We start from the raw sequence: 22,414 nt of genomic DNA on the forward strand, positions 1-22,414 counted from the left end.
ACCAAAAAGTGGAGGCGCGAACGATTTGCTTCATGTCTTCGAGTGGAAATATTGGTTTTTTGGTTTCTAATTGCTGAGAAACCTGCCATGGTTTAGTTATTATTGGGAAACAGTCTTTATTCTGTTGAAAAAACCAGCAGGTCTACAGTAGAAGCAAGTTGAGAGAAACAAGGAAGTTCACACTAAGTTTTTGCCTTTTTTATGTATCCTGCAATAGCAGATTAAATGACTAAGTGAATATTTCCGTTTGATGATCAATATGAGGAATGAAACATATCTTTTTCCGTACATTCCGGGTACATTCCGTGTTTTTTTTATGTTTTGACAGTATTTTTTTTGTGCATGACACTAAATTTTTTATGTAAATTATAAGAACTGAAAAACTACATATCATGATATAATAATGGTCCAGCTAAATTTTCAATTTTCATTTTTTTTTAAACATTCAATACTAAGATCTTTTTTAAATATGTTTATCAGGTCATTGAGAGAAAAATCTATGTTTTGGTTGATAATAAATATGGGCTGTACGTAACAATCTTGTATTGTTCTAATTTCTCTAACAATCTTCTCTCTTGGGCCACAAATAAATATTTGCTAATAGGTTTGTTGAACGAATATACGAGATATGTGTGATTATTTACTGTTTATTTGTCCATATATGTATATTGGTTATTGTTATTTGTTTATATATGTATTTTGGTTTCGATTTTTTTTGTCCCTCACAAAAAAGACAAAGTGGCGCCCTTTATGGCATTTTTTTTTATAACTTGTTTTCTGTCCTTTTCGGCAAATCGTTTATAACTTTTTTCTGTTGTTTTTGGCAAATCGTTTATAACTTGTTTTCTGTTCTGTTGGAAAATTATTGATAACTTTGTATTGTCTATCCCTTATATCTGATTTAGCTCTAGTAGCTAATCCATCTCCCTAATTTTTTTTCAATATCTTTTTGTTTCTGTGCTAGTAATAATGATACAAAGAACCACACTCACAAATCCTCCGATTCTGAGCAACGTATCCTCATTCATTTTGTATGCTTCAAACACTCTCCTTCGTTTGATGTGCCACAGGGTGTGGCTGTATTTGTTAAACTTTAACGAAGTTTTTTTTAAATACTATTGCCTGATAATCTGTGCAATATTAATTAGAAAATTCTAATTTTGTTGTAGCTGCCGTGGTTTGTTATTTATGTAAAAGTACTGCCCGATCAACTACTTCTAGATCCTTCTCTAGATATAACTTTGGATATGTTTAATCAAATGATAAATTTATGGGAGGAAAAAACAAAAGCGATCAAATCTTTCGTGGGAGATTCGTATTATTATCCTTTTACGAAGTAAGTATGACTAACTTTATCTTGGCTTCTTCTTTCTTTATTTTTTTATTTGCTTCTATTTTTTAGTCCTATAATAAATGAGAAAGTGGAAGATAGAATCTGCGGTTGGGGGCCAAGCTTAGAGTTTTACTTAAACAAAGACATACATCTTGCCAAAAAGAAATCGGATCTCGTAGATTACTTTCGAAAAAACTATGAGACGGCATTTTCTTATCTTAGAAGATATCAGAGCATTCGCGAATTTTACGCCGACGATATTTTGGTAAAGAACAAAGATATCGAGAATGAACGGGGTGAGTCTATCACGCTTGTGATACCAATGTTGTATTAGGTTAAAAATCAATCAGTGAGCAACACCAAGTCGTGAGTTCCCATCTTTTATCCTATTAGTCATTCATCAGCCGCCTAGATCCAGTCACGAAGTCGTTGATCCATTTTGGATTAAATATTGATATATTTGAAATTTTTATTTTTATGGCTAGTGCGTGTGTTTAACCATGATCCAACTACACTATTCACATCAGTGTGCTATCTAGCAATATCATGGAGGGGCCATTTTTAGTATTTACTTCTGTGTATTTAGTTATCATCATTCAATCTTCGCTTATCCACTGCTGGACATAGATCTCCCTCATAATTTTCCATCTATTTCGAACTTGTGCCTCTTGCATCCAATTCCTATGACAACGTTTTAGATCGTCAGTCCAACGTGTTGGTGGACGACCTCTACTTCGGTAGGCATCATCTCTTGGTCTCCATTCCAGTATCCGCTTTGTCCATCTATTGTCTGTCATTCGAGCCACGTGACCTGCCCAGTTCCATTTTAGTGTTGCTACTCTCTCTACTGCATCAGCCACTCCTGTTCTTTGTCGTAGCTGGCGATTTGGGATCTTGTCTCTTAGTGAAACGCCCAACATAGCACGCTCCATCGCCCTTTGACACACACGGATCTTTTGAACTGTTCTCCTTGTCATGGTCAACGTTTCGGCACCGTAAGTTAACACTGGCAAAACACACTGATTAAACGTTTTTCTTTTAAGGCATATTGGTATATCAGACGATTTGAAAATATGGTTCAGCTTGCCGAAGGCTGCCCAAGTCAGTTTTATACGACGGAGAAGCTCAACGGTTTGGTTATCTTTTCCTATGCGAATCTCATGACCTAGGTATTTATAGGCCATTACCTGGTCTATGGATCTTGTTCCTACGCATATATCTTCGCTGACTACAAGATTTGTCATCATCTGGGTTTTAGATATATTTATTTTCAATCCCCCTTCTAGCGAGGAAAGGTAGAGCTGATTTAAAAGTTCTTTGGCCTCATCTATCCTATCAGCTATTAGTACAATATCATCTGCAAACCTTAGATGGCTAAGCTTTTCTCCGTTTATGTTTATGCCCTTGTCGGTCAGTTTTGCCCTTTTACATATATATTCCAAAAGCGTAGTGAACAGTTTCGGCGATATGGTGTCCCCCTGGAGTACTCCACGTTGTATCGGGAATTTCTGGGTTTGACGATCACCCACTCTAACACTGGCTGTTGCGTTTTGGTATATATGTTTAATTATATTTATATACCGATAGTCAATTCGGCATTCTGTCAAAGCTTCCAACATTTTTTGTTGATTTACGGTGTCGAATGCCTTTTCATAGTCGACAAATATTAAAGCTAGTGGTTTATTATATTCAGTGCATTTTTCTATAAGATTTTTTATTACCAGTAGGTGATCGTTTGTTCCATAGCCTTTTCTAAAACCCGCCTGTTCTATGGGCTGATAAAATTCCAATTTATTTTCTAGCCGTTTCGTAATTATTTTTGTAAATAGTTTATTAAATATGTGAAAGTAGACTTATGGGCCTGTAATTCCTGAGGTCGGTAGCATCCCCTTTTTTATGAAGTATGATAATTTCTGCGTTATACCACTGGGTTGGTGTTATTGCTTCCTGCAAACATCTAGTGAATAGTTTGGCAAGGACCTGCCATAATCTTTTTCCAGCCACCTTCAAGGCATCTGCCACTATTTCATCGCCTCCGGGGGACTTATTGTTTTTCATTTCTTGCACTGACCTTCGAACTTCATTGGGTGTTACGTCCGGTAAAATTTCAGATCCCTGATTGATTATCTTTGGTAATGATCCACTCCGGTTACATTGCTGTTCTTTGTATAGTTGTCTATAAAAACTCTCTATCGTATTCATAATTTGAATTTAGTTTAGTTATATAGTAAAATAATTTTATTATATTTAGTTATATAGTAAAATAAATATAGACACCACTCAAGGTCAAGGTCAAGATCAAGGTATGGGTCAAATCAAAGACTCAGTTACTGTCGATTTGGGCGTATCCTCTAATTTTGTTAGTGAGAGGTTTACGGAGATAGATAGAGAGAAAGCTAAAAAGAGAAAAAGAGCAAGCGAGAAAGTAGTAGGAAAAGAATAGTTTCACAACTCCAAGCAGAGTCATCATTCAATCTTTGCTTATCCACTGCTGGACATAGATCTCCCTCATAATTTTCCATCTATTTCGATCTTGTGCCTCTTGCATCCAATTCCTATGGCAACGTTTTAGATAGTCAGTCCAACGTGTTGGTGGACGACCACTGCTTCGGTAGGCATCATCTCTTGGTCTCCATTCCAGTATCCGCTTTATTCATCTATTATCTGTCATTCGAGCCACGTGACCTGCCCAGTTCCATTTCAGTGTTGCTACTCTCTCTACTGCATCAGCCACACCCTATTCTTCATGCTATGGCATGCTGGACGAGCCATACAGTCTGTAGTCAACACCCCGAGGTATGAGCGGGAACACAAAGTGAATAAATACTCATACGCTTATGAAACGCACCTGGCGGATCATAAGGGCCTTCACATTTTACTCTTTTTCAACTTGTCTTGAGTGAAATGTCTTTAATCTTTCCTATCAGCATCTCTTGGCTAACTCTTGTTTCTTCCGACCCCGAATGGCGATTAGAATGGCGATTAGGTTTCCAAGTAGAGTAGGTGGATTTAAATTTACTAGTAATTGAGAGTAAAATGAGAATTATGAGTGCTCTCATATCGTTTTTGCTATTGAACATGCTATTTTAGCATACATATTTTTATTTTTTGTCCCTTGTAGCTATTGATGTTTTTGTTTAATTTTATTTAGATTTAGAGACCTTTAGAATGTTGTGTACCAGATATCATAATCAAATAACCACCATTGAAAGTATTCGACCAGCTCAAGAAATGGGAGTCGTTTACATTCAGTTAGAGGGCTTTGTGGAAACGTGCTTACCGGAGTCCAAGAAACTGCTGGGTATTTTGGAACTGACTATTCCTTGGTGAGTTATTCTTAACGTATGTTTTATTTTATTACTAATTAAATTTATTTTAAACATAAGTTATAGTCTACTTCAGTCTTCTTTTCATATATGTCATTACATTATAGAAGTAAATAAATATACTTTTTGTTTAGTAACTGAGCTGAATGCTTCCAATCTTTTTCTTTCTCGGGAACTCCTTAATGCCCAGTTTGGGCGTCGGAGTGATATTTATATATTTCTTGTAACCACCTCTTTTATCCCTTTGGATCCCTAGCTATTTCTTTCAATTTTTGAAATGATTTTCCTTTTTCTCTGCCTATTTTCAGTGATTGTTCCAACCATCCCATCCTTGGTCTTTCCTTTCTTCTCTTCCCGTATCGCTTGGATTTCATTACTCTTCTTACTAGTCTGCTCCTTTTTATCCTAATAATGTGTCCAAACCCAAGTCGTGGATAAAAACTTTCTCACAGTCTGTCCTGTACGTTTGGAGCTGCTCCAGCACAATCTCAGACCGCACGTGTGAGGTACGAGTTTATTACGGAATGTAACACAAAGTCAGGCTTCCTGAAACTTCTATACAACTCAAATTTGTGAAGAATGCGCCCAAATTATTGCTCTCTCACTCCTTCATATAGGTATTCTTCGTAGAATTTCTCATTTGAAACACCAGCAGTTCTTAATAAATCTTTGTAAGTGTTTACATTTCTTCTCATATATCACTTGCATTATATAGATGATCATTTAATGGAATATATACCATACCTAAAAATATATAAATAAAATATTTTTAATTATTTATTGATGTGTATAGACGAGATTTAGTTTATAAATCATTCATAAATTAACTTGTTGATAAATCGTTCATAATTGTCCATAAATTATTCTTAAATATTGTTAATAAAAAACTACTCGAGGCATTGCTTGTACCTATTTCTAAACTGTATTCACATATTTAGGGTTGGCAAGACTAAAGTCGATGCGTTGATTGAAGAATCAGCTGAAATAGAAGCGTTTCTTTCCAAAGAACCGACCGAAACATCGGACTACGTCAAATATTTGGAATACATAGAACAGTCTAATGTCAGAGCTGACGAAATGGAGGATATTTACGACTATTGTAAGGAACTCTACGACATCATAGACGAGTTCAACATCAACGTTGATAACGAAGAGGTCAATACGTACCTTGGATTGAGCGTAACTTTGGGAAATCTTAGGAACCTAGTGGACAAGAAGATGGAAGACACGACAAGACTGATCAAGCTCTTCAGCGATGCTTTAAATAAGGATATTAGTTCTTTGATTTCGCAAGTGGGCACAATCAAAGATGAATGCATGGTACGGTTAAAATAATACTTGTACATCTAAACAGAACTGAATAAATATGTTTTAGCAACCCTGGTTATATGATATCAATTCTAATTTCGCTGAAGTGATGGAGTTCTTGACAGAACTGTTCGATAAGTTGGTGGATTGTCAAAAACGTGCAGCAGAATTTAAAGAATACCAAAAACAATTCAGAGTAAGGAATGATATTATTTTGTTTTGGTTTTTTTAAACCGGGAATTTCATTTTCTTTTTCGTTTACCTAATTTAGTATCAAAAATAATATACGTTCATTAGGTAATCTAAATCAATCTAATATATTTGAACCTAACCTAACATAACCTACAAAAAGGAAATCATTCATTTACTAAATTCTCCAAAAAAAGCTTTTGTGAAAATGCATTATTATATGTATATGTAATTAAAAATAATTTTAGCTTGAAGTGACAAGATTCGACGTCCTTGATGAAGTTATGAATGATGTAAAACTTCGCATACTTTTATGGGACAGTGTGGACTCTTGGGCGAAAACAGTCGACGAATGGTATCACATACCGTTCGATACTCTAAACGTGGACGACATGAACATGTTTATAGCCAAAAATTTAAAATATATAGCTCAACTAGAAAAAGGTCTACCAGTTAATCTGATCGTGCCAAAATTTCGAGACGAAGTAGAACTTATGAAAGATAAAGTAAGAATACTTTTTGATGGAAGAGTTTTTATTGATATAAATTTCTTTACATTAATTTTTTTCCTCTTTTATATGTTAATGATTTACCTTCGACATTTATTTTCTCCTAAACTGTTTTGTTGTTGTTCCATTTATCAACTTTTTCCTTTCTCTATATATTCAAAAACATAACAGCAGCATGTATTTATTTCAGCTTCCAGTTGTATGCTACTTAAGAAACCCCGCGTTAAAGAATCGCCATTGGATATTAGTAGAGAACCTATTAAATCATAAATTCAAGCCGGATGAACTCATGACTCTAGAACTATTGGAGAATCTAGGCGTGTTCAATAATCCTGCAGAGCTGATGGAGATATCTGGACAAGCTAGTAGTGAAGCAGGACTAGAAGCCTTGCTTAAAAAGGTAAAATATGATATAATTTCAAATATAATTAAAGGTAAGCATTTTTTATTTTGGTCAGGTGGAAGAAGCATGGAAAACTCTCGAATTGCCCATTATATCTCACAAAGATGCCAAAGATTTATTTATTCTAGGATCCCTTGAAGATGTGCAAGCTATTCTCGACGAAAGCAATATTAACATGACAACTATTGCTAGTTCAAGGCATGTGGGACCAATTAAACCTCGAGTAGACGAATGGACCAAAAACTTAGACCTTTTCTCGAGGACTCTGGTAAGAATTACATAGTTGGATCACTATGCAATATATTTCCCATAATAAAAAAATAGTTAACTGAAACTAAAGGAACCTTTTTATTTTTATGTATTTTATTAATCTCTGAAGGGTCTCTGACTGTATTCGTTAACTTTTAGGATGAATGGACATCATGTCAGCAGAGCTGGCTATACCTTGAAGTAATTTTCTCGGCACCAGACATTCAACGCCAGCTGCCAAACGAAGCCAAATTGTTTACAGTAGTCGACAAGTCTTGGAAAGAAATAATGAGACGTACGGCGAAAATGCCTCTTGCTATGGAATCCGCTCTATATCCAAACACTTTGGAAACTTTTCTAAGGAACAACAGTCTTTTAGAACAGATCATGAGATGTTTAGAGTCCTATTTAGAAACCAAGCGAGTAGCCTTTCCCAGATTCTATTTCTTATCCAACGATGAGCTTTTGGATATTCTTGCTCAAACTAGAAACCCCCATGCTGTTCAACCTCATCTAAGAAAATGTTTTGATGCTATCGCAAAGTTAGAATTCGGAGTTAAAGTACCAGACGAACCAGAAGAAGTTGATGCAAAAGTAAAGGATGAGTCACCAGTGGAGGTAGTCCTGACAACCGATATTATAGCCATGATCAGTCCCGAAGGTGAGAGAGTGGCACTTGGAAAAGGACTAAAAGTAAGGAACTCTCTAGAAACGACTTGAATTTCTTCTATTGTTTTGTATTTTAAGGCTCGTGGAAACGTAGAAGACTGGCTAGGCAAAGTCGAGGAATCCATGGTACTTTCGCTGAAGAGGCTAATGAAAGCGTCATTGATCCATTACCAAACCCACCTAAGAACTGAATGGGCACTATGTCATGCCAATCAAATAATTCTTACTGTATCGCAGATTATGTGGGCCAAAGGTGTCCACGACATTTTAGACGCTCCAAATAACGTAAACAAATTTAAAAAGATGGAGCAATATGAACAAAAATGTATATCTGTGAGTAAAATATGTAATATTTGATTTTTTAAAGTTGTACATATTTTATTGTATACTATAATTATTATTTATTATTTTTTTTAGGATTTAAATGATTTAGCTAAATTGATAAGAAAGGATTTAGCTTCAGTCCCAAGAAAAGTTCTTGTTGCATTGATAACAATTGATGTCCATGCAAGAGACACTGTTAGTAATCTCGTTGCCAGCAGAATTACCAACAGGTGTGAAAAATATCAAATATTACGATAAAATTTAACTAATACGTGAATATTTTAGTTCTAGTTTTGATTGGCTGAAAGTTCTGCGATACTACTGGCACGAGTCTATCGACGACTGTCAAACTAGAATGTCCAGTGCCTCTTACATCTATGGATACGAGTATCTAGGAGCTGCAGGTGTACTGGTCATCACTCCTTTAACAGACAAATGTTATCTCTGTCTTATGGGCGCCTTACAGCTCGATCTGGGCGGAGCCCCTGCAGGTCCTGCTGGTACTGGAAAGACGGAAACTACTAAGGATTTGGCCAAAGCCTTAGCAATCCAGTGCGTTGTATTTAATTGCTCAGAAGGTCTTGATTACAAGATGATGGGAAGATTCTTCTCTGGATTGGCGCAGTCCGGTGCTTGGTGCTGCTTTGATGAGTTCAACAGAATTGATATAGAAGTATTGTCTGTTATAGCACAGCAGCTGATAACTATAAGGAATGCAAAGGCTGCTAAAGTACCGAGGTTAGTATGCAGTGGCTAATTCATCTAAAACATGTATATTTACATGTTTATTTCTATTTTATTAGATTGCCACATATAAAATAGTAACAAATAGATTTTAACAGTGGCGACTTGGTCATACATTTTTCAGACTCTTTTTTATGTCAATTATTTCGCACCCAATATACTATACAAGTCAAGTAATATATTCTTCTTTATTGTCAACTTTAATATATTTATGTTAATTATAAATAGAATTATTATTAATTAGAATATTTATTAGTATAATATGAATTATTATAGTATTTTTGTACACATTCTAATTAGTGTGGGTGTAAATTAAGCTCAAATCAACAGTATTTATTATTATATGCAGTAGTGCAGAACTTTTTAGAGCGGCAGTCAACAGAGTCCGCATAGCCATGATGATTTCCAACCTTCGATAGAAGATGGAACTTAAGGAAGAAGAAGAAGAAAGTTTTAAGGGCAATTTCGAAGCGCATAAAAAAAGATTGATGAGAATTTGAATGTATGTATCCCCATAGTGATGAAAAAAATTCACAATAATGTCTTAACTAAAATAAAACAATCATTCAGGATTCTAAAAAAAATAAAGTTTCTGGAGTGAAAATTTCAAGTTCTATATTTTTGGAGTAATAACAGTTTAAAGTAGTATTCCAGGGTCAAATTGAATAGGATTTCATCGTAACAGATCGTTATTTAACAGAGAATTAGAACTTTTTAACTAAAAAGCCACTGCTTAGCTCACTCATAAAAAGAAGGAAAAACTGGTCAAAGCCCACAAGGATTGGCTAATTTAGAATTAGAAGTAATTGCGTACTAACATTATTCTCTTAGATTCTTAAATAATATGGATATCTTAGGTGCTGGGTGATTTCAATATATACCAAAGAATTTAAAACTTAATGTACTCTATAATTTCAAGTTTTGTTTTTTGCCATTTTACTAGTTGGCCCTATTGATATAATCAGCCATTGTATATTATTATTTTATAATCTTTTTAGATAATTCACAAATCTGATCTAATTTTCTTTTATATCGTGCAGGTTTATGTTTGAAGGGCGTGAAATCAAGTTGGTACAAAAATGTGCAGCGTTTATAACCATGAATCCAGGATATGCTGGTAGAACCGAACTACCAGATAACCTAAAAGCTCTCTTCAGACCGATAGCTATGATGGTACCGGACTATGCGCTAATCGCAGAAGTAATTCTGTATTCTGAGGGCTTCGAATCGTCAAAAACTCTTTCCCACAAAATGGTACAAATGTATAAACTATGCAGCGAGCAGTTGTCTCAGCAGGATCATTATGATTTTGGTATGAGAGCCGTGAAGAGTGTTCTGGTTATGGCTGGATCTTTGAAGAGAGCTGCACCAGATCGTGAAGAGGATGTCGTGTTGATATGTGCGTTAAGAGACAGTAATTTACCCAAGTTTTTGGCCGACGATGCTATACTTTTTACTGTAAGTACTGTGTCAATTTTACTTTTGGAAACCAACGTGCTATTTGAACTAAAAACTATTATTTGAAAGTTGCTAAACTTGTCTTTAACCTGTATACGGTTTTTGAAAACTCTAATAAGACTTTTTTAAATTAGACAAATAGACAATTAAAATGCCATATTAATTTTTTCCCTACACGATTGCTTAATATTCAATAAATAATAAAATAATTTAATTGAGTATTAAAAATAAAATTTGACTAATAAGTAAAAGATTCGTCAATTGAACTAACCATGTAAAAAAAATGTAACTTTTCTTATTTAGTTACTTATTTAGTTTTTTTTTTGAAAAAACAATTCATTTAACATTAACAAACAAACCGGACCTGATTCATACTGGAAAAAATCAGGACCGGTTTTAAAAAATTAGTTCGTTTTGTTCAGAGAAAAAATTTTGCCATATATAACTCTAATAAGAATTTTATAAATAAGACAAATAGGTAATTAAAATGACATCATTATTTTTTCCCCACCTGATTACTTAATTTTTAATTAAAAAATCAAATTTGACTAATTAAAAGTTTGGCAAACTAAACCAAAGGTTTGGAATGAGGAAAAGATCCCTAGCGACTGGAAAACCGGGATTATATGCCCAATCTAAAAAAAGTGGATAATCTGAAAGTCGAAAATTATCGTGGCAGAACCCTCTTGTGCACAGCATACAAAGTTTTTACTTATATACTAAATAAATAACTAACAATTAACTGAAAATATTGTCGGGGAATATCAAACCGGTTAACGACAAGGAAGATCTACAAATGAGCAGCCATTCACACTGAAACAAATTCTAAACAAATCGTAGTAATGCAACATTGTCGTCCACAACATATTCATAGATTACAAACTGGCCTACGACTCGATCAATAGACAAAAATTATATCAAATACTGCATAGCTTCAACATCCCCCAACAACTCGTCAACAGCAACTGTCAGAGTACAAAATGAGAGCTCACTGAGAATTTTTCAATAGTCAAAGGATTAAAACAAGGAGACATGCTGACACCGACACTATTCAACCTGACTCTTAAATATGTGATAAGACAGAACACAAGGGGCGGTAGAAATATAGTTATAATTTAAAACAGGAGCAGAAGAGACCAGACTAGAAATAAATACTCAACAGACAAAAAAACTAACACAGGCAAGAGCTATGGGAATCAGACGCACAGTTGAATTAGAGGACGATATTAAAACTGGAGAAAGTTTCACATATTTTGAGATTTATTAAACACAGATGGAATAGAAGAATCGGAAATTCAAAGAAGGAGATTCAAACACACACTGGAGATCGAAAATCAGGGTATACAAAACTGTTATCAGACCAATAGTATGTTATGGATGCGAGACATGGGTGATGATGAAAGCTGGAAGTATTTGAAAGAAAAGTCCTAAGAAAGATATTTGGACCTATTAACGAAAACTGAGTATGGAGATCCAGGTACAACCATGAACTGTTCAAAGAGGCATCGATCTCAGAATTCGTTAAACTTCAGAGACTTCGATGGGCTGGTCATGTAGTGAGAATGGAGATCGGAAGATTGCCAAAAAGTGCCCTCGATAATGACTTGGAGAAGATCGGCGCGGAACCGGCTAGTTTGGAGGCATAGTTTGTAGGAGACCAAGGCTCGATTTGGGCTGTAGCGCCATTGCAGAGAAAGAGAACCACAAATTTAAAACATGTTATTTTTCTAGCAAAATTTAAATTTTTTTGAAACTCTTTTTAATGAATAAGTATTAATACTTACACAGCTCGTGCTTTACATGCTAGATAATACAATACTTTTGCCAATTTGTAGATTTTCAGAAGGTACAATTTGTTTTGAATAATACTAAATCATCGTCTTTAGTAATTCATCGTTGGTGTCCTTTTATTGAAGTCTCAGAATCCTATTTTACTTTTTCTTAGAAGAAAAGTCTACAACAATAATCAGCTTTATTTTTAAGTCACTGAAAAATAAATTTAACATTTAAAATAATCAGCATTCAATCTGTTGTTCAGTTTGTCAAACTTTTAATTCATAGTCAAATTCTATTAAAAATTAAGTAATTGTGTGGGGAAAAAAGTAAATATACCATTATATTTGCCTATTTTCCTAATTTATAAAATTCTTATAAGAGTTTTTAAAAACCGTATACAGTATGAATTTTTTTCTATAAACAAAACAAGCTCATTTTTTAAAACCGGCCCTGATTTTTTTCGAGTTTGAATTAATCAAACTGGAAAAAATCATGTCTGGTTTGTCTTTTAAATGTTAAGATAAAAGTTTAATCAAAAAAACGTAATTTTTCAAAAAAAGTTACATTTTTTACATCTATGGTTCACTCTCCTAAACTTTTAATTAATAGTCAAATTTGATTTTTTTATTAAAAATTAAGTAATTGTGTAAAGAAAAAATGAGTATGCCATTTTATTACATATTTGTCTAATTTATAAAATTATTATTAGAGTTTTGAATAACCATATACAGGGTGAAATTTTTTCTATGAACAAAACGAACTAATTTTTTAAAACCGGACCTGATTTTTTCCAGTTTGAATCAGGTCCGGTTTGTTTGTTATGTAGTCAATTAAATTTTTGTTCAAACGAATTTAATTTTTGTAAGAAAAGTTACATTTTTTATATAGATGGTTCATTTTGCTAAACTTTTAATTAATAGTCAAATTTAATTTTTTTTTTAATTAAAAATGAATTAGTCGTGTGGAGAAAAACAAAATATGACATTTAATTGTCTGTTTGTTTTATTTATAAAATTTTTATTAGTCTTTAAAAACCGACTTTTTAAATAATAACAATTTTAAAAGAATAATTTTTGTAAGCGGCAAGATTACGAACCGTTTTCGTGCTGTATTTTCCCGTGATGTTGATCTGTGGAATGTGTTTATGTAGTTTTTGAGTGGAGCTTCCTACAAAAAAGGTAAATATTCAATAAAACTAGTATTTTGTTTTATGGGTGAAATATATTCCAACAGATAAGTAGGTTATATGTTCTAAATGAGTAAAAATATATTGACGCAGAAAGAGCTAGAGGAGGAGGCAGCAGCCATTTTTGCGGCGATACAGAATCAGAAGTTGAACCTTTTGAGACTAGTGGCTCCGATGATAAACTACAATCCATAAGATGCGAAGGAGAAGTAGAACGAGAGCGTCACGAAAGAGATTCAGGTTCCGAGGGCAATAAGATGGATGAAGAGATCGATGATAAGTGACGAAAGTGAAGAAGAAAGCAGTAGTGACAAAAATGATGAAAAAGACGAAGGTACGTATAAACCAGATATTTGGTTTCATAACGATGGAACTTTTTTACCCTTTTTCGGTTCCATCTTAACATGAAATTATGTTTGTATTGGGTGTCACAGTAATCATGGCATACAATCGAGTTCCATCTTTCAATGCTTATTGGTCACAAAATGATTCTTTAGAAAATTTAGCAATAAAAAGGGCGATTTCTCGAGACCGCTGTAAACTGATCCTTGTCAAAATGTATTTTGCTGATACTGTAAAGAATGACAAGGCGAGAAAATCATGTCGCTAATTGTCTAAAACTAACATTTCCAAAATATCGAACCGAGGCAGGTTTTTAAAGCATTGATAAATCAATGGAGAAATTTAAAGGAAGGTTATCTCTAAAACAGTTCCTATCCATGAAACCGATCAAACAGGGAATAAAGATATGGGTATGAAGCGACACTGAATATGTGTACGATTTTAACATATACGAGTGAAAGGAAACAGGTAATGATACTAGTTTATTATTGGGAGAAAGAGTAGTGACCAAATTAGTTAGTACTATAAGGGGAACTGATAGTAATGCTTAAGACTTGTTAGCAGTAAGCAATTGCTTTGGAGATAAGCAAGTAGAAATAAAACGAAAAATGAAGAATGAATGAGAAACTGAACGTGCGATGTCCTGAACTTCTCGGCATGTACAATAAGAAAATGGGCGGCGTGAACAGATCATATTTTGGCCTTGTATGACTTTGATAGGAAGTCTACCAAATGGTGGAAGAAAATATTGTTTCGCTTTCTGATGATAGCTGTTGAAAATTCTCATGTACTATACGATGATTTAAAAGGGAAAGAAAAAACACCATTTTTGCCTTTTCTAATTAGTGTAGCTGAGGGACTTATTTCATTGGAAAGAAGCTATGCTGCAGTTAAAAGAAAAGCTTCGACTGGACGTCCACCAGCTAAGAAACAAAAAAATGTTCAGCGTGGGAGATCATTTATCTATCGAAGAAAAGACCCGTAGAAGATGTCAACGATGTTCTTTTTAGAAAAAAGAAAAACGAACCACCACACTATGTCAGAGCTGCAATGTACTCTTGTGCAAAACATGTTTCACACCTTTTTATTTAAATTAAATATTCATCTTAGTTTTAGTCCTTTTGTTTTCAAAATATGAAATTTTATTTGTATTTTCGATTTTTCTTTACTAAAATAAAGTAATAATTGGTATCTGATGGGTTATTATAGTCCCACATATGTTCCAAAAATGTCTAACTGGGACATATATGTCCCGGACAAAATGGCGAATCTCAAGGATAAAATTAATCTAAGTCACTTTTATTTTTGCATAATCATACGTTTTAAACAAAAAAAGTTCTAAATTCCATACCAATCCTAAAAAAAATCTGACTCGAAAGGGTTAAAGTAGGTCCTGATTTTTTCCAGTTTAAATCAAATCAGGTTTGATTTTTTTCTAGTTTTAATAAATCAGTTTACTAGGTGGTAGTAGTGTAACGTTTGACTAAAATATGAAAGACATCAAACTTATCGTTCAAAAGTTATGGCGAATAGAAATATCAGTCAAAATTCACAAATCCCCCATTTATATTATTAAAGAATGGAAGCTGACACTTTTTAATGGTTATTTGTTATTCCTCGTACGAGGAAGGAGTATGTACAGTTCCTCATGAGTCATCCTGTACATGAAGCATGTTTAAAATTTCCTTAATTATTCCTCTTAGAAAATTACTTTCATGCCACCTATGTCTATATACGTTGCTAGATGCCTTAAAAATTACCCATAAGCAACGAGCGATTTGTCGTGCCTGTTCACAACAACGAAATAGCTCACAATATATTCCTGGCCCTTATTATATTTCGTTAGTTGAATAGAAACACTTCCTCTTAACAAAGAAGTTGGTTTCTATTGTCGAACAACCCAGCTTACTTTCTAAGAAAAGCTGAGATGTTGTCTTCATCAAACGGCCGTAAGTGTAATTTCAATTCACCATTATCCTTCTATCTTCATACAGTGCTTCCTACATTAAATATTTTCTCTTTTGTCGTACAGACGTCTTCCAATTCGATGACACAGTCAATTCTGTTTGCCGTTTTCTTCCTACATTCATTCAGTTCAGTCTATTCTATTCCAATCTAGTCTACTGTGAGGATTGATCTGATGTATTACCTGCACCTACATTAATTTGATGATTGATGTGCTGATTGAATCCACCGTAATTTGTTACCTTAATTAAATCATCTACACTGCTTGAGACGTACCAATACACCTGTCGCGGATGCAACCTGTCAAGTGCCTTTATCGACGATCGTTATATGAAAGAACGTCATTACCTGTAACTACCTGCCGCTAATTGTAAGTACAATACCAATCCTTCAATTGTGAGTACCGATATTTTTATGATCAAAAGCTCATATTTGCTCCGGTGCTACCTAATTCGTTAGGAATTGATTTATGACTCTAGTTCAGTGCCTTTAATTTATTTATGGTTTATATATGGTTGTTTGGATGTATGATCAAACTTGTTTTATATGTAGTTTATACTTATTATAGATTTTATACACTTATTTGAGATGATCACAATCAAACATTTCAGTAACTTTATGTTTACGTATTCTCAAGGCGTAAAAATCACTTATTTGTTTTATTTCAAGTTATATCAAATATTGACGTAGATACAACTATAATATTCCTTGCCTTTTTCTTATTCTTGAAGATACTAAATTACTCATAACTATTTTTGAGAAAATATTATTCGTTGTATTTAATAATAAATTTGCAGTAACTTATCTCATGCTATTTAACAATTTTAATAAAATTGTTATAGAGCATTTACTTTAACTATACCTCAATATAACTATTTTGATGAACTATTTGCCTTTTATTTTTTTTATTATGTATATATTTATTTCATGTGCATGGTGTATCTCTTTCAGACATTGTTATTGATTGATAATACGATTTGATTTATTATATAAACAGTGTATATGTGGCGAAATATTAAGTGTGTACTGCGTAATCATAATAACTTTTCTCTCACGGTTTATTTTATTCCCGCGTGATTATCTTAACCGTATCTTACCTTTCTCGTTTTTTATTTTATATGTCGTAGGTTTCCCTGTTCCTTTAAAAATAGGGTGGTGCCCAATTATTTCCCTTCTCTTTATCTTCTAACTTCTCTTCTCTGTATCTTCAGTACTCCACTAACTGATTCTTTGTATTTGAGCTGATAAGAACCCTGAACAAGATACCTCTACCAGACTGAAGCCCAGCCTAGTGCCGTTCCCTGGGTAACCTTCACTCTGTCATTACAGAGGGTACATACATAGCAAAGCAGACCATGTTTATCTGGATATTTTGCTTTCCTTGGTGGATCTATTAATCTTCACTTTTCTTCGCAAAATGAATTACATTTTTAACATTATCAAGGTGTTAAACTCTACTCCATATACTTTAGTTTTTATGTATTCGTCGTTTAGTCATTGTTCTTTTTTCCTGATTTTCTCCTGCTTTCACTATTAATGCACTCATATCTGTTCATATCGATTTTCTTCATGCTTCTATCAATTTTAGGATCTTTTCGGTTATTCAGGCTATCTACATCTGCAGTCTATATCCCTTGCTTTATAATTTTTGTAGCATTTAATATTATTTTTTATTTTCTGCTCAATTCTTGCACTGGGTTTTATATTAAGTAGAAATGACATATACTATAATTTGTTTTCTTATATTTACATTCTTGATTTTTGTTGTATATGTTGTTATTGTTGGTTTGTTAAAGTTTCACGTTCAATGTACTTTAAATTGAACCTGTGATAAGATTTTATTTCTCGGGTATATTTTGACCATTTTGCGACTGTTTCCGATGCTCTAATTTGCCATTTCAAATTATTGTAGTTGTTCTTTTCCGTTTTTTGTAATTGTAAGGTATATAATCTGCCAGATGATAGCTCAAAAATTGTATTTGTACCAAAAAAATCTTTTTTTCTGAAAATATGTAGTTTTCTCCACTCTTATCTTTTCTGTCTCAAAGCAATTAGGTCCGATATGGCTTTATGATCTTTTCCCCCTTTTCCTTTATATTTTAATAGATTTCTCATCAACTTTTTTATACTATTAATAATTATTTTAAACATTTTTAGGGAATTTTGGGTGACCTCTTTCCAGGAATAGACTTACCAGTACCTGATTATGGGGTTTTTCAAAGTACCATCGAGGAAGTGATGGTCGAACACAACTTGCAACCAGAAGAGTGCATGATTCACAAAATTATACAGCTGTATGAAACCATGATAGTACGATGGGGAGTGATGCTGGTGGGACCCACGGGTGGAGGAAAATCAGAAATTTTGAAAGTAAGTGACTTGAAAGCTTCTCTTATTAGCAAGGAAAAGACAGTTAAGATTTTATCTCACGTATAGGGAGCTTGCGCATCCGTTTATACGTATTTCAGCCCAATAGGCATCATCAGAACGGCTTTCGCAAGCGCTCTGAACGTGAAATAAATCTTCTCTGTCTTAGGAAGCAACTATAACATGGCTTCGTATAGACGCAATGTAGCGACATCTGATAATAAAATCGTAGACTAATTTTCGAAACCAAATTCAAGAATTCCGCTTTAATCTGTGCCTTCTAAGAATTGCAAGGCAAAAACAGACGTTGATAGAGGTGTTAAGAGAGATATGGGGAATCTAAAAATTGCATTCCACAACATATCTCTTCAACTAAGCAAAATTCTTAGCGAATTGGTTTCTAGTACTCGTACAGAGTATATCGAAATAACAAGGAAAAGACAGTTAAGATTTTATTTCACGTATAGGGAGCTTGCGCATCCGTTTATACGTATTTCAGCCCAATAGGCATCATCAGAACGGCTTCTCTTATTATTTTTTAAATTATTTATGCACTTTGCAGACTTTGAACAGAACACTAACCAGGATGTATCAGAACGGTATCAAAGGTCCCCAGTTTCGTCCTGTTCGTACATACACTATGAATCCCAAAGCAATTACAGCTGGAGAGCTTTACGGAGAAATTAACCCTTTTACTCTCGAATGGAAAGATGGTTTAATGGGCATAACGATGAGAACAGCAGTTGGTTTTACCACAGAGGAACACCAGTGGATCATTTGTGATGGTCCTGTTGACGCCGTTTGGATCGAAAACTTGAACACTGTATTGGACGACAATAAAATGTTGTGTCTAGCAAATTCTGAAAGGATCAAGCTGACTGAGTGGGTGCATATGGTATTTGAAGTTCAGGATCTTTCTCAAGCTTCCCCAGCAACGGTTAGCAGGTAAAAAAAGAGTTATTAAACACTGCGAAATACATATTTTAAATTCAATTATAACATATTTATATTAGTCTCTTATGTTGAACTTGTTAGGTTTTATTATCTTCTACAAATAACAAAACATTCTTTGATATTCTAGATGCGGTATGGTATACGTCGACTCAGAGGAGATAAAGTGGTTCCCATATGTCAAATCTTGGATGGCAAATTTCAGCGAAGCGCTTTTGTCTCAAGAAATGAAAGAATTTATGCTTGAGTTGTTTGATCATGCCGTGGAAAATGGTTTTATGTACGTTAAAAAGCATAGTCACTATTCTATTCACCAAGTAAGTATTTTTATAAATATATTATTAGAAATATAGTTACAAATATTCTTGCAGTATTTTTATCTTTTATTTTTAATATAACAGATATTATTCTATCCTATGAAACAGATCCATTAGTTTCTTCCACTAACCTATCCATCTGGTTTCAGGATTGTTGTTATAACTTCATAATTTTTATGCTACAATATATTCTTGTTTACGTACTCTGTTTTATTAAACAATAAATGTTCTACCCTCAGGTGGACGTGAGTAAGGCCAAAATGATCTGTTCATTGATAGAGAGCTTTCTCAAAATGCCCGGTGCCATGGATAAAATTGGCGAAAAAAGCAAAGTGAGAACCTTTTTATGTCAAACCTTTATATTGAGTTACCTCTGGGGTGTTGGAGGTAACTTGCTTGACGAAAGTAGGGAAAAATTCGAAATAAAGGTTAGAGATCAATTTGAGGAACATCCTGACTCCAAGTAAGTAACATGTTGCTAGTGTGTTTATACCTTAACATCTGTAGTGTTTAAAGATTTGTTTAACGGTTTTTATCTAACGTAAAAGAGAAGGAGTGATTAAATTAGAGGAAGATAGAAGATGTGATGGGTAGCTGGATATGGATAGCTGGATTTCATATTGGAAGGTAAAGTGCAGGGCAGAAGATTAGTTGGAAGACACCAGAACTTGTGGCTGAAAGACCTGAGGAGATGGTTCAACCGCTCATCCACAGAAATCTTTCGTGAAGCAGTTTCCAAAGCTACAATTGCCATTTGGATCGCCAACCTTCGAAAGAAGACGGCGCAATAAGAAGAAGAAGAAGATGGGTAGCTCTTGTAGACACGAAATTTACTAAAACACAAGCTTAATCTTAATAAAAGTATATTCAACATAAATAACAAAATAAAATTAACTTCTATATAATATGTCCAATAAAACAAAAATACGAATCCTAGTGAATAATATCGACGGCACTACGGTTCGCTGTTAATACCTGCAAAAAATAAATATTGGCGATCCTAGAATGGTTGAAGCAAAAGGACGATGTATTGGTCAATACCCAAACACCTTAGTTAGAAAGAGTAATTAATACTTAGTCTAGTTAGAGGTATCGGATTAATCGCTACTAGATACGAAAAAGGAACGGAAAGCAATTAATCACTACTTGATCGCCGACGGTTGGGACGGTTGGTCTTTGACAATACTCAAAGACCCTGATTAGTACTCGTACCAAATCAGTACTCCAGCATGAACTCGCAAGATGGTTGGCCTTTAATCAATAGTCAAAGGCTCGGGGTTGGAGTTCTTACCAGATCAGTTCTCCGGCTCGAACTTCGTTCTCTATTGTGGTGGACGGCATTTTATATTTTTGCCGGTGTTCCATCGAATTCATGCAAATAGATAGCAAGTCGGCGGCGGACGCTGGCGGTGACATCGTTTAAAAGAACAAGATTTAATATAATGTGACGAATATATGTTAATGAGATATAAGAAAGAAGGAATAGTTTGGAATAGTTATTATATTCATGTTAGAAATATACAATAAATTTATGAAAGAGCTATCATAAAGACAGTGAGATACAAGAAAATATGTGAAAGATTTCTCTTACTACAAATTTGCTCACATTATCCTATCAGTCGTTTAGTAATGGCAAATATAATAACTATCATATAATCACTCGTTTTTATAACTTGTATCACATTCTCTTTCATTTATCAATCAGCAAATAAACCAACTCAATTTGCAATTATTCTGCAATTCTAATTTTTTTGCTCACTACCCTTTCCAATTTGTTTTTTGAATGTAAGCAATTTGTATTCCTCCTAGTTTAAGAGAATCAACCAACTCTATATCTTACCTGGGATGTGATAATTACATATTTCCGTATCTTACAAAAAAGAAGTGTTCAGTCTAGCAGACAAAAACTTAATATATCCCACAATATTATTACGAAAATCTGACAAAAATTAAAAATATTTTGGTACAAAATACAAACCGTAATTTTTGCAATTATCTAATTAGAAAATGGAGCTGTTTTTCATTAAAATTCTTTCTCTTTACTATTACAAACGATGACGCTATAAATAGAAAAATATAAATATATTTCACATAAAAACTTGTACTATTTATAGTCACTTATGTCGTCATCCAATATGACCAATATGGTTCCCAGCGAAGAGACACAGATCAATAACAACAAGGTAGAATTAATAAATAAATACACATACTTGGGTCATGAAATTAGAATAACCAGAGACAACCAAACCTGCGAGCTAAATAGACGAATCACGTTGGGATGGGCAGCATATGGAAGGATGAGAGACATTTTTAAAACAAATACCCCAATTCACCTGAAAAGGAAGGCATTTAACCAATGCATCTTACCAGTTTTGGCCTACGGAGCAGAGACTCTAACTTTAACGAAAGCTACTGCCGAAAAACTGAGGGTAACACAAAGGCGAATGGAGAGATCAATGCTGGGCCTGACCTTGAAAGATCGCGTGAGAAATGAGATACGCCGACGAACTGGCATAGACGATATTATACTGCGAATCAATAAACAAAAGTGGAGGTGGGCTGGACATGTTGCTAGAATGGAAGACGGAAGCTGGACGAAGAGATTATTGGAGACCAAGAGCCGATAAGCGAAGTCGAGGCAGACCACCCACCCGATGGACCGAAGACCTAAAGAGAATAGAAACAAACTGGATTGCAGCGAGAACTAGAGACGTTTGGAGGAGGCCTATATCCAACAATGGATCTGAAAATGGGGCTGGATGATGATGATGATGATGATGATGTCATCATCAGATTCATCAGTAGTATCTTCGCCTAGATCCACAACAACTGGTTCCATGGTAATTTCAATGAAGTTATCAAGGTTCCCTATATTCTGCTCTTCTTTCGCCACATGCTCGATACATTTTATTCATGACTGTGAGGTCATATTTCTAACGGCACTATTAAGTAGATTTACATCATTTAATTTGTAACATTGTTCCTTGCTACTTCATTT

General features: G+C 34.1%; 2 protein-coding genes across 2 annotated transcripts in view; one reads left to right on the forward strand and one right to left on the reverse strand.

Moving 5' to 3' along the window:
- The window catches only part of LOC140448466 (opsin, ultraviolet-sensitive-like), a 105,189-nt gene that overhangs the window by 64,538 nt on the left and 18,237 nt on the right, over window positions 1-22,414 (reverse strand). The gene's annotated exons all lie outside the window — the stretch shown is intronic.
- Dhc16F (Dynein heavy chain at 16F) overlaps window positions 1-22,414 on the forward strand; it is a 125,354-nt gene that overhangs the window by 39,149 nt on the left and 63,791 nt on the right. The window contains exons 10-26 of the mRNA XM_072541529.1: window positions 1,170-1,336; window positions 1,403-1,629; window positions 4,485-4,659; window positions 5,598-5,979; window positions 6,035-6,163; window positions 6,405-6,662; window positions 6,856-7,065; window positions 7,124-7,336; window positions 7,477-8,010; window positions 8,065-8,319; window positions 8,404-8,540; window positions 8,596-9,048; window positions 10,095-10,512; window positions 17,939-18,151; window positions 18,711-19,093; window positions 19,230-19,416; window positions 19,656-19,879. Of these exons, the coding sequence (XP_072397630.1) occupies window positions 1,170-1,336; window positions 1,403-1,629; window positions 4,485-4,659; window positions 5,598-5,979; window positions 6,035-6,163; window positions 6,405-6,662; window positions 6,856-7,065; window positions 7,124-7,336; window positions 7,477-8,010; window positions 8,065-8,319; window positions 8,404-8,540; window positions 8,596-9,048; window positions 10,095-10,512; window positions 17,939-18,151; window positions 18,711-19,093; window positions 19,230-19,416; window positions 19,656-19,879 (4,565 nt within the window). The remainder of the gene's footprint in view (window positions 1-1,169; window positions 1,337-1,402; window positions 1,630-4,484; window positions 4,660-5,597; window positions 5,980-6,034; window positions 6,164-6,404; window positions 6,663-6,855; window positions 7,066-7,123; window positions 7,337-7,476; window positions 8,011-8,064; window positions 8,320-8,403; window positions 8,541-8,595; window positions 9,049-10,094; window positions 10,513-17,938; window positions 18,152-18,710; window positions 19,094-19,229; window positions 19,417-19,655; window positions 19,880-22,414) is intronic.

This window comes from Diabrotica undecimpunctata, chromosome 1 (genome assembly GCF_040954645.1).
Source record: "Diabrotica undecimpunctata isolate CICGRU chromosome 1, icDiaUnde3, whole genome shotgun sequence".
NCBI classification, from domain to species: Eukaryota; Metazoa; Arthropoda; class Insecta; order Coleoptera; family Chrysomelidae; genus Diabrotica; species Diabrotica undecimpunctata.